The 13317-nt window shown below is 40.7% G+C and overlaps 1 protein-coding gene across 1 annotated transcript in view; it reads right to left on the reverse strand.

Moving 5' to 3' along the window:
* LOC121931727 (melanopsin-like) overlaps window positions 1-11400 on the reverse strand; it is a 70296-nt gene extending 58896 nt beyond the window's left edge. Inside the window, exon 1 of the mRNA XM_042469707.1 lies at window positions 11197-11400. Within this exon, the coding sequence (XP_042325641.1) occupies window positions 11197-11223 (27 nt within the window). The 5' untranslated portion in view covers window positions 11224-11400. The remainder of the gene's footprint in view (window positions 1-11196) is intronic.
* Window positions 11401-13317: the final 1917 nt, after the last annotated feature.

Genomic DNA, 13317 nt, shown 5'->3' on the forward strand with positions numbered 1-13317 from the left:
ATAGTATCATAGTCTGGTGGCATTCAGCTAGGCATTAGAACTCAACTGAACAACTGAAAATGTGGAAGATGCACAAAACAAATACGATAGTATTTCTGCAATTGTATGTTCACGACAACTACATGTGATTACTGAATGCAAATAAAAGGCTTATAGTTTCAATCACCATTCATGAGTAAAAAAGGCAAAAAAAGCTTTTCATTCAGCCATATCTATAATCCAGTTACATACATTTTATAATATCATCTTACTGCTATCAGTGAGATAAACTTACATTTAAATCCAAATTCTTTGGCATAATTGGAATAAACCTGTCATTGCAAGTTAGAAGATAAACTCAAAAGATTTTAACGATAAGGATTACTGCAAACAAGCTGTGAATTTCATTAGCTAACAAACCAGATTATCAAACTACAGTTTGTGCCAGAGGATAAATGGACATGTATCAGTCATTAGGAATGGGAATACAGAAAAACTGGTGGCAGAACATTACAATCTCCCCAGGCATTCCATCTCAGACCTCAGCACAGCAGTCCTTGAACAAAAGAATGACAAAGAAAGATTGGAAAGAGAAACAGCAGAACTGGAATTCATCCACAGACGACAGTCCATCAGCAATCGGTTGAAGAAAGCTAATGGTTTCCTGGCACACTACACACATTTCAACACTATCTAACCCCCATCCTCACGGGGGCACCCTTGACCTGTTCATCACATCACTCTGTTTCCCACACACATCTATTCTGGTCACCTACAAGCTAGTTTCCTCTGCCTTTGTTCATCAACTGGACTAAAAACTGAACTTGCTACTTCATTTCTATACACAAAAGATTTTGAATGTGAATTGACATTCTCACAGAATAATGGCATCTATCAGTCTGTTCCTGGCTTTCCATTTCACCAAATGCATCTGAGGAAGTAGACTGAAGTCTAGGAAAGTTCATGTTGCCAACTTCTTTTTTTCAGAGTTAGTGCTCCAAGATCTCTCTACATACTTTTTTGAACAATCATTCCCAATTTTCATACAAAGAAAAACTGTAGCTTTTTCAAAAGGAATGCAGAGGTGTTTATTATTCTCTGCTCATGCATATAAGAGAAGAGAAGTAGAGAATCATAAAAGCCTAGGGCTTACCACAGACCATTTTCAATAATTAAACCAGTGTCTGGTGTTATAGGACATACAGGCTCATAAACCAAATCAGCAGAAATATTTTCTGCCCATTTCTGTTCATCTGCTGGATATCAGTCTAAACCATGAAAGAAAACAGCAAATCTACAGCTGCAATATCTCAATTATTGGAATCTAGGGAATACCAACAAATGTTGTTTTGAATTACAGTTGGCTACATGTTTCCAATCACACCACAAAACAACCACTCTTCATGTTGAATAATACACAACTCTGGCTTCAGTCTGGCGGATTCTCTCAAAATCTCATCCATCAGCTAATGTCTGACATAAATGAAATTTCACTTCTAGCTATTTTGATCCAGCTTGTCCCCAACTGTTGCAATTATATTTAACAAGGAATATTACGAAACCCATTTGTATGGACAGGGTGCAATGCTGCTGCTAAAAGTGTCATGTTAAATTTAACAAGCAACACCTGTATCACAATTTCACAGATGAAATCATATCCTCCACTTACAAAACTCAGTAACAAACTTCCCATCAGTCCAATTCTATCACAGTCACAACTCTAAAACATTTATCTTCTAAAATGTACAGATTATATTTCAATAAATGTTGACAAGGAAGTGGAATTACTACTTAGTTTTGTTTTGTAAGGTTTTAAATAAGAAAAACATCCACAAAAATTTAAATCACCTTTGTGTGTTGTGTGTGTTCAAATTGTTTCCAACTTATGGTGGCCCTAAGGCGAACGCATCATAGGGTTTTCTTGGCAACGATTATTCAGAAGAGGTTTACCCTTGCCTTCTTCTGAGGCTAAGAGCATGTGACTTTCCCTAAGTCAACTCAGTGGATTTTATGTCTGATTTGGAAATCAAACCCTGGTCTCAAAAGTCACATTAAAACACTGAAACCACTATGTCTTTAGCTTATGACAACTGAGCCCAAATACTCTGATGACATCAGATCCTGTCTCGGGAATTAGGAAGGCTTAGACCTGGTTAATACTGGAATGGAGGGGGGTGGGATACAAATAAATATCAGGTACTACAGGCCATATTTCAGAGGAAAATTATAGGAAATCACCTCTGAGCATTCAGAGAATTCAGTCTAAGAAATGCATGTGGAAACTAGCAAAAATGTATATTTTTGTTTTCGGTTTGTGAAACAATGTAATTTATAATTTCTGGAGTAGACTTATGAGCAAACAGCATTTTAAGCTTTAAAAGGGAACCTGGATAATTTATGAGATCCGCTCTATGAAGACATGTAATTTAAAATATCCACAGTATGAGCCATGGATCTCTCCAGATCTAGGAACAAAGTAATTTAATGCTTTCTCCAGAGGTATCAGAATATGCCAAAGCTGCACAGGGAACATGTTCAAGATTGGAACATCTCCTTGCTCTGGTTCTGTGAACCAGCAGTGATTCTTGAAATGGGACAGTAACAACTGCCAGAGTCACAAAGTGCAACTGCATTAGGATGAAGATACAGGGAAGAGAAGGGAAGCTATAGTAGTTATCTGACGCCCTGTGAGTAGCAATTTTAGTTCTCCAACTTCTTTAGCCAAAGTACTGTCATCCACACAGAAAGGAAAGGCAACAGCAGAAATGCCAAGGTTTGTAAACATACAAGGAATTTTAGGAGAAGAGTAAATAGATCTCATTTTTCTAAAATGCAATTTTGATAAATTGTCTATGGCCTGGGACAGACCGCCCAAAAAGGGCAGCCTGCCAGCGGCCTACTTTCCTCCGGAGGGAAGCCGCAGCTGCCAAACTGTGCGGCTTCCCTCCAGAGGAAAAAGAACCCGGGAAAAGCAGGTTCTTTTTCCGCCACAGGACGGATGTAACGAGTGCGCCACTTAAATAACAATGGTGACGCCTATGTACACAGGGCACCACTATTGCTATTCTGCCCGCACATTCTAGGGTTAGGGACCGTGCGGTTGCCACGTGGTCCCTAACCCTAGAATCAGCACCGGTACGCTGCTTGTTGGCAATATGTACTGCACCTATGATAATTTAATTTTTTAAAACCTAGCTTTGTTCATGTCTTTTTAGTTATTGTTTTTAGTTACTGGAACCGTACACACCACCCCAAACATATACCTCTTTTTTCTGTTAAAGTTAGCTTCCAGATGTGATACGCAACTTGACTTGAACGTATCTTGCAAGGATTTGAGACTTGGAGTGAAAGACTTGAATACATCACTGCAGATCCCACCTGTGTATCCTAAGGACTATCAGCATAAAGATGTCTATTTAGTGCTGGGCAGTGACAACTATGATCTCCTTATTAGTGGGATGATGAATCTGTTCCTGGTTTTAGTCCAAACTTTAAATAAGTTCACTTTGAAGTTCACACTGAAGGATGGAATGGATTTATCACTTCAATGACATCTTGGCAAAAGGTTTGTTGTAAGAAAATTAAAGGGGTGTTTAACTGCCCACATATAAACTACAGTATACATAGTTAAATCTTTAGAAGACAGAATCTAGACACCTTAACAGGTGAAAAAGTAAAAAGTTTTTTTAAAGTAATTTCAACAGAGGTAAATGTAGAGTACTACTTTGCATATTTAAATCCATGTTTACTGCTATATCTAGGCAGGAAAAATCAGGTGCACAGACAGACTGTTTACACTTACACTGAGAGCAGTACAGTCATCCCTCCATTTTTGTGGACTTGCAGTCCACATCCCTTGCCCATTTGCAGGTGGCAAACAGAGGGGAACAAAAAGGGGCACGTGACCATGGCACATCCCCACAGCTGCCCACGGGTATGCACCACCATTCAAGCTAATGGGGCTTGAATATTGGTGATTTTCCATTTTTGCGGGGGGGGGGGGGGAGGGGAGAGTCCAGAATGGATCCTCCACAAAAACAGAGGGGTGACTGTATATGAAAAAAAAAATCCATAGATCTTAGTAGATCAGAAGGTAAACAGGAGTGCAAAGTGATGCAGAGTCAAAAAAAAAAGACCAATACTATTCTAGGTCTTATCAGAACTGTAGTGTCCAGATCAGGAAATGTAATTGACTCACTCTGTTCTGCTTTGATCAGATCTCACCTGGAATGTCAACTTCGGGTACCACAATTTAAGAAGGATGTTGATAATCCAGGACGTGCCTGCAGGAAGGCAAGGAAGATGGTAAAGACTAAGCCCTTAAGAGGAGTTGTTGAGGGAATTGGGTATATTTAGCATGCTGAAGAGAAGGCGAAGAAGTGATATGACAGCCATCTTCAAATGCCTTAAGCTGCCATGTGAAATATGCAGCAAGCTTGTTTTCTGCTGCTCCAGAGGATAGGACCTGAACCAACAGATTCAGATAACAAGAAAGGACATTCAGACTAAATGAAAAATCCCTGATGGCAAGAGACATTTGCCAGCAAAACAGACTACTTCAGAAGGTGGTGTTCCTCACCCCCCCAACACAACCTAAGTAAGTAGTTTTATGCTCTGTAGAAGAAAGCAGTTCCTTGGGGGAACCTAACATAATTTTAGACAGATGAAGAACCGGATTCTTGCCTTGCTGGCTTTCACAGTATCATGAATGAATTCACAAATCACTCAGTTATTTAGCAAAAAAGATCTTTCTGTTGGTAGGTGAGAAAGACTGGACATGATACAAGGCCTAGTTTGCATTTTTCAATTCCTGCAACTGTTTTTGGATGACTGAGGATATACTTTGACCTAGTTTATTTGGCATTATCTCTCTGTTGCCCCATTTTTTTTCCATTTCCTTGGGTCCATTCATACTACACAATTATAGCACTATTAATTAAATTTAATTGTCATGGTTTCATCCTAAGGAATCCTGGGGTTTCTAGTTTGGTGAGGCACTAGAGGACTCTGGCTGAAAATTCTAGATGCCTCTCAACAAACTGCCAATCCCAGGATACCACAGGACAGAACCATGGTAGATAAAGTGGAATAACAGCACTGTAGCATGCTGTAGTGTGAATGAGTCCTTGGTTAACATTAATAATAGTTTACTATGATGGTTGACCTGAGCAAACAATGGTTAGTATCTATCTTTGAAATTGAAATCATGGCCTGAACTACATCTATAAAGCATCGTTTGGAGGTTTGCACTAACCACAGTTACCTGATTCACGTATATAGGCAAAGCATATTCAAAATTGACTAGTAATTGAAGAAGGGAGGAGAAAGGGAAAGGGAAAGAAAGGAATATAGTATTCTGCACTGGACTTCAGGGATGTTCCAGGAACGGAACGAGTGGGGGACGGATTTAACCACACACATGAGTCCCTCACTCATTCCATTCCCCTCTCTTCCATGCCCATTCCATTCCAGAAGGGAACAGTTTTTGAGAACTGTTTTGAACAGTGTTCAAACAGAACAAGTGAGGGACTGGGGCGTGTGGTAAAATCTGTCCCCCACTCATTCCGCACTTGTTCCTGCTCCTTCTGTTCCGCTCTGAGGCTGGACCGAGGAGGACCTGTGTGGTAAATTCCATTGTTTTGCTCTTGTGACAGGGCCAAGCATGTATCTACATACATACTGTATTCCCAAACCTGATTAATGCTGATAGCTACAAACACATCAAATAATCATACAGTCATACAGAAATCATCATACAGTCAACCCTCCATATCCACGGATTGTTTATCCATGGATTCAAGCATCCACTGATTGAAAATATTTTAAAAAAATATAAGTTTGAAAAAGCAAACATTGATTTTGACAATTTGTATGAGACACCATTTTGTTACCCCAATGTATATAACAGGACTTCAACATCCATGGATTTTGATATCCACAAAGGGTCCTGGAACCAAACCCCAGCAGATACCAAGGGCAAAAAAAATGTTTAGATTTAGAAGAAGGAGTGAAAATAGGAGGAAGAAAGATCAACAATCTAAGATACAGTATGTGGATGACACCATATGACTAGAGGAAAATCACAACTTGGAACAATTTCTATAGAAGGTTTAAGGGGAAAAAAAATGCAAAGACAGGCCTTTCCCGACTGACGAGGTCCAGAATGTAGAAATCTATTCATTTTATTATGCTCTTATACTAGCTGCCACTTGTTAATGGCCAATATTCTTTTATGCTATTGCCACGTATGTATTTATGTATGATTTTAATGTTATAATTTTATATTTCAGGGAGGGTGGGTTAGGAGGTGGAAGTGGGGGGTCTTTGTTGTTTTATTATCTTTGTATTACTAAACTCTGTTGTTACCTGCCTCCATCCCCAAAATGGAAGAGGCAGGATATAAATAAATAAATATATTATTATTATTATTACTAGGAACCCTGGTGGTGCAATGGTTAAATGCCTGTACTGCAGCCATTCACTCAAAACCATAAGGTTGTGAGTTCAATACCAGCGAAAGGGCTCAAGCTTGACTCAGGCTTGCATCCTTCCAAGGTCGCTAAAATGAGGACCCAGATTGTTGGGGGCAATTAGCTTACAGCTGTAAATCGCTTAGACACTGTTAGTTCAGTATGAATTGCTATATAAATGAAGCTGTTTTTTTTTAACTACTGAACATAAAGAAAAGAGAAATAATGACTATGAAGGACTTGCCTAAATTCAACCCAGACAATGAGAAAATTGAAACTGTTAAAGACTTCTCATACCTTGGATCAAACTTTGATCAGAATGGAGACTGCAGTCCTGAGATAAGGAGACTAGGAAATGGAATGGACAGAGATGAAAGAACTAGACAAAATTTTACAAAGCAACGATATACAACTGAGCACTAAAGGCATGTTATTCTGCATCACTATGTATGAATATGAGAACAGATAAAATGAAAATCAGCTCATCTGAAGTATGGTGCTGGAGAGGAGTGCTGACAATACCATGGACAGCCAAAAATGGGTCCTTGTACAGGTCAAGCCTGAAATACCCCTATAAGCAAAGATGATCAAATTGTACTTTGGCCACTTCATAAGAAAGCATGACTCATTAGAAAAGACAATAATTCTGGAGAAGGTAAAGGGTTGTAGAAAGAGAGGAAGACCTCACGCCAGATGGCTAGACTCAATTAGGGAGGAAATGGGCATGAATCTATAAAACTGGAGCAAAGTACTGGAAGACAGTGGATCTTGGAGATGTCTCATCCACAAGGTCACCATGAGTTGAGAGCAGTTAACAACAAGAACACAGTATGCATATATGTATGCAACGGGATTGTAGCACCTTTGAGACTCACTCTGCAAAAGAAGGTGTAGCATCTGAGGAAGTAGACCTAGTAGACACTACAACTTCTTTTGCACAGTTAGTTTCAAAGATAAGACTAGATCTTTTTGCATACTGATCCCTTTGCATAATGATATTACAGACTAACATGGCTATCTCTGAATTCTACCAGCATGCATATAGATTAGTTTATATCATTTCTCTTACAAGGCAGAGAATTCGTGTGATTGACAAAACTCTATGTTTCAGAGTTCAGGAAAATGTGGGCAGGTCTACTTATGATAAGTTGAATATTTGTTTTAAAAATGATTATCCCCACTTTAATTATGAATGACTGCTCTGCAATGTAATAAAGTAATGCAATTCTTAGCCTCCTATTCTCAAAAGTGTACTCTGGAGCTTTATAAATATTCATATTCTTCTACCAACATTAATAACTACATCAAGGTCACAAATATTGATGGTGAACATATAGTCAAGGTCACAGGTCTTGACAATTGAACAGGTAGGAGCCAGACAGGCCCTTATGCTTCAGAACTAGTACATGTATAATCTATATTTTAATACTCTCAGCCTTGAAGGATGATACTTAGATACTTTATTACTGAATGAGTATCATTCATTCAGCCTCAAAGGATGGCAATGGCAAACCCCTCTGAAGAAACATGCCAAGAAAACCCTATGGTAAGTTCGCTTATGGGTCATCATAAATCCATATGACTTAGAGGCACACAACAACAACAGTTCCTCAGTTAATTTAGTTTGGAGGGGTATTAACTGTGTTAGTTGGTTTTATTAACATGACATAGTGTTGTGGTATCTCAATGTAACATATCTTGTCCATAAAAGCATATGCCATTAAAAATCTATCAGCCTACAAGGTACCACAAGAATCTTTGTTGTTTCTTTTCATATGTAATTCTGTTACAAAATTACACTTTCCTTTTTTAAAAAAGAAACAACAACCAGAAAGAGCCACTGGTCCTTCAGAGAAGCTATGATGAGAAGCTGCTGTGGTCCCATATTGGGAGAAAGATGAGATATAATTAAATAAACTCCAACAGTATACATTATTTGAACCAAACACTGATAACACATTCCACAAATATTACACCTGCTCCCTGTCGCAAACTTATTTTTAACATACTGCAGCCATATACATTTTAATCTTTTGAAGGGGACATAGAATTCTTCTAAAATGCAACTTTAGAAAAAGCCTTTGATGTGTGTGTATATGTGAATTCATCTGTTCCAAATAATAAATAGTTGCTGTTTATTCAAGTGGACACCACAGTCAGACAGCTGTATGAGATATCAACTCAGTGGCATCTGTACAGGCACATACAAAGCCACCGTGATTTTACTATATTGCTTCACCATTATCCCAGCGAGTTTTGAAGACACTTTCAAATCACTGAAGTTGCTGTTGACTCAATGGAAAACAGTGAAGCAATTTATGACCAATTTCCCAAAAACCTGTCCCTTTCCAAAAAGTAATTCCACTTCTCAGACAAGGAGAAGGGATTCAATGGAGTTTATCACATGGGAGGAATTTCTCTTAATTTTGAATGAAAAGAAAATGGGGCCAGAACGCATTCATGTGAATTCGCTAGTTCAGTGAATTGACATGAATTCGAATTGTGTTTGAACTGACTTCCCATTGCCTGAAAATAGCTTGCCATTGCCCAAAATTGCATGTGGCAGTACATCACGCAATAACGTGAAACCCCATGATTGCGTTCAGATCGCCATTGGATTATACTGTACTTCCAATTTCCCTTGTCTGATAAACTCCAATGTCAACACAGACTTATACAGCACATTAAAAGACATACACTATTCTATGACCAGAAAGACTCAAATTCCATGAAACTCACTCATGGGTGAACTTGGGCCAGGTATGGTCTCTTAGCCTAACCAACCTGACAGATTATGGGGATAAAAAGAAGTGGAAGACCATGTGTCTCATGGAGCTCCTTGAAGGAAATGCAGAAAAATATAACAATTCAATGGTCCAGCCCTCTGTCTCTGTGTGTATGTATCTTCAAGTCACCTGCTGACTTATGGCAACCCTATGAATTTCATAGGGGCTTCTTAGGCAAGGGATATTCAGAGGTGGTTTTGCCAGTTCTTTCCTGTGAAATATAGCCTATCACACTTGGTATTTGTTGGCAGTCTTCCATCCAAGTACAAACCAGAACTAACCCTGTTTTCCTGCCAAGATCAAATGAGAACTGGGGCCTTGAAGGTATTTCAGTGCTAAAACACCATGGCGCTCTGGAGAACTTTTAAACAGAAAGATAGATGACTGCACTGCTGGAGAGGCAGATGTTTTCCCAGTCCAGACTCTAGAGCTCTAACCTGCTGGGGCTACAAAGCTTTGGGGAATTTTGCATTGATTTTGTTGCTGTCTTACTGAAGGAGCTGGGTGTCTTTTCCCCCTCTGTAATTCCTTGCAACAAATAAATCTAATGGAATCTAGAGAAGTGCAGAGTTGGAAGAGACCTCAAGGGCCATCAAAACCAACCCCTGCCATGCAGGAATACACAGCCAAAGCCTAAAGCACAGGCATGAATGAACATATTCTGGATGCACTCTATTGCATGGGATTGTTCTGATCAAAGCAATGTGGCTGTTCATAGGAACCAAAAGCAAACTGTTATCCTTTTGCTTCTACATCCATTCTCTCTCTTTCTCCTCTTCATGGAGAGGGAGAAAAGGTGGTGAGTGGTCCAAGCCCACATCCCTCCAAAGCCAATTCAGGGCTGGATTGAACCATTAAGCAAAAGAAGCCCCAAGGGAAGGGTCTGTGTGTGTTGGGGGGGATGCACTCCAGAAATATCTGATCTGCCCTGATCTAGGGCTCTGCAATGAGAAATAAAATAGGGGGAAGCTTTGAAATGAGAGAAAAGAGGAGGGAAACTTTTCAAATAGAGAGAAAAAAGAATTTTTTTATTTCTATACCGCCCTTCTGTATAATCAAAAAATATAAAAAACATCCATATCAAATTAACAATACACATACATTAAAAATATAACAACATTAAAAACAGTCTAGCCAGCTTGCCACTGCTGACATGGGGGGAAGAACTAATTGGGGCCAGTGTCAGGGAATACTAACCTGAACTTTTGAAACTGGGCCAGGGAGGTGGCCGAGCGGAGAATTCCAGAGGGTCGGGGCGAGATGGTGAAGAAGGCTCTCCTAGAGGTGGAGGCTAGCCTGGCCCCTGGGACCCTCAATAACTGCTGCCCAGATGTTCTGAGAGAGCGGGGCGGATTGTATGGGGAGAGGCGGTCCTCAAGGGATCCTGGGATATTCAGTGGCCAAAAACAAACTCCAAAACCTTGTTTCTCCTGGATTGCAAGATGTATTATGGTCTAGATTTTGAACTGAATGGAGCCAGTGTGGCGTAGGGGTTTGAGCGCTGGACTAGGACCAGAGTTCGAATCCCAACACAGCCTCATAAAACCCAGTGAGTGACCTTGGGCAAGTCACACTGTCTCAGCCTCAGAGGGTGGCCATGGCAAGCAAACACACACACACACACACCTCTCTTGAAGCATCTCCATGCTAAGTTTGCCTTAGGGAAGTCGGAAACGAACTTGAAGGCACTCAGAGGAACCACATTGTTGAGCGTATGATCTGAGTAGCCAGATCTTTTCCAGGGCTGAATGCCTCTCTCAAAGTCCTTCCCAGGTCCTCCTTTCCCGGGGCCTGTCCTCCATTCCAACCTGCCTGTCCAGGAGGAATCCCCCAAAGGCCCTCCTCCATCGGGGAGCGCGACCAAGCAGTCTGCCTGGGACAGAGTTTTGCTTTCAGTGGCCCTTGTCCTCCAGCTGCCTCTCCTCGGCCTTCCTTCCCGCCAAAGCTGCGGGGCTGCCTACCTGTCCAGCTGCCTCCGGGTCTGCCATGCCTCCCAGGCGCCCACAGAGCAGCCAAAACGGGCTCCCCTCACTTGGTCCCCGACGGCATCCCTCGGCTGGACTCCGGGGCTGGGGGCCAGCTTCCCTCGAGCTCCCAGCACCAAGAAGAGCCCGGAAGGGAGGAGGAGGCGGAGGAGGCAGGGCAGGGGCGCCAGCCTCGCCCCAGTTGCCTTTCCCGCGCAGGGAGCCTTCTTGCCAGGCGCCGCTGCCTCGCTTTATAAGCTCCCAGCCTCTCTCTCTCTCTCTCTGCTCAGCCCTCTGCCAGGAGGAGGCTGCCCGGGGGCGCGCCTGAGGGAACGCGCACCAGGGATCCCCCCCCCCCCCCCCGAGCATCATCAGAGGGACACTCAGCATTGGGTCCAGAGTTCTGGGTCCCACCGTCCAAAAAGGATGTGGAGAAACTGGATTAACAGTACAATCCTACACGGATCTACTCAGAAGTAATCCCCACAGAGAACAGGGAGAATCGCAGTTCCTCTCCTAAAGCTGCAATTCCTTTGATCTCACTGTAGATTACCTCTGAGTAAACGTATAGGACTGTACTGTATTCTTTGCATCCTAGGCACACTTCCGTTCACAAAAAGTTACATTGAATTTTATGGAACTTAATGTCAAGTAAACATTTGTAGGGTTAGACTGTATAGGTTTCTGCTAACTGTAATTTGACATAAAAGCTTCATTATCTATACAGTCTAAATCGGATTGGAATTGTGCCACTGGCACCAAAGATATAGAAGTTGTAGTCCAAGGATATCTGGAAGGGTGCATGATTCCCCTTCTGATCACATAAGAACAACAACAACAACAACAACAACAACAACCAGATTTAAAAGTGCTCAGTCAAAAGCGCCTTCATGGAAATATCATTAAAAGTGTGAACTATGATGGAAATTACAAATATATTTGGAGGGTATATTTTAATGTAATTAATTTAACTGTATTCTGATGTTAACTGTAATTTGATTAATTTAACTGTATCTAGTTAAGGTAAGGGGATGAATTTTTAGTTGTGTATGTATTATATAATTGTCTATGTAATTGTTTATGCATTTTTGTAAACCACTTTGATCTGTTGGAAAGGTGGCATATAAATAAAATGTATTATTATCATTATTATTATTATTATTATTATTATTATTATTATTATTACAAAGAGAGAATAGCAGAAAAATAATTTCAGGCTGTAAATACTTGGCCCATACCAATTATTTGCCATATTGCTGGAACTGTTGTTTGGATTCAAGCAGAACAAGATGCATTAGATAGCATCTGACTGACAAACTGAGAAAATAATGACAGCAAAACATGCTTTACCTCCTTGAAGTGATATTGATCGACTCTATCCACCATGTCCATGTAATATTGCTGGCTAGGAGTTATTACAAATGAAACAAAAAGTTGAAGAAAAGGAAATATCCTTGAGTGAATTCATCAAAGAAAGCAAAATAAAAATGGTTCTAGGTGTTGATATTTGTCATCAAGCTGACCTTGGCTGCATCCATACTGCAGAAATAATCCAGTTTGACACCACTTTAACTGCCATGAAATAATGCAGTGGCACCACTTTAACTGCCATGATTCAATGCTATGGAGTTCTGGGATTTTTAGTTTTGTGAGATATTTAGCCTTTTCATCTCAGGAAGTTCTGATGCCAAAACAAACTCCAAATCCTAGGATTCCATACCATTGAGCCATGGCAGTTAAAGTGGTTTCAAACTGAATTATTCTTGCAGTGCAAGAAGGCTGATGGCCCTGGATGGCTTCCTGGTGGTTCTCAGGGATTTTCCTGTTGCCTCTGCAAGAGATTCTATCAAAACTTCAGTTAATTTCTGGAAATGGGCAATGGCTATGTTAGGGAACATTATTCCTTTTGAGTTTCAACCCATTGAAAGGGAGCCAAACCAGCTCCCTGGTTTCCCAGGGAGCTGGCAGAGATGAAATGAGTCAGGCAGTGACTAAAGCGATGTTGGCAGAAAACGTGGAGCAAGTTCAGTCAAACACATGCTAGACCCTATACAGAGGCCTACTTGGTAGCAATTCAGATGGCAAAGAGATATTCTTCTCTGACATCATTGCTGGCCA

This window comes from Sceloporus undulatus, chromosome 5 (genome assembly GCF_019175285.1).
Source record: "Sceloporus undulatus isolate JIND9_A2432 ecotype Alabama chromosome 5, SceUnd_v1.1, whole genome shotgun sequence".
NCBI lineage: Eukaryota > Metazoa > Chordata > Lepidosauria > Squamata > Phrynosomatidae > Sceloporus > Sceloporus undulatus.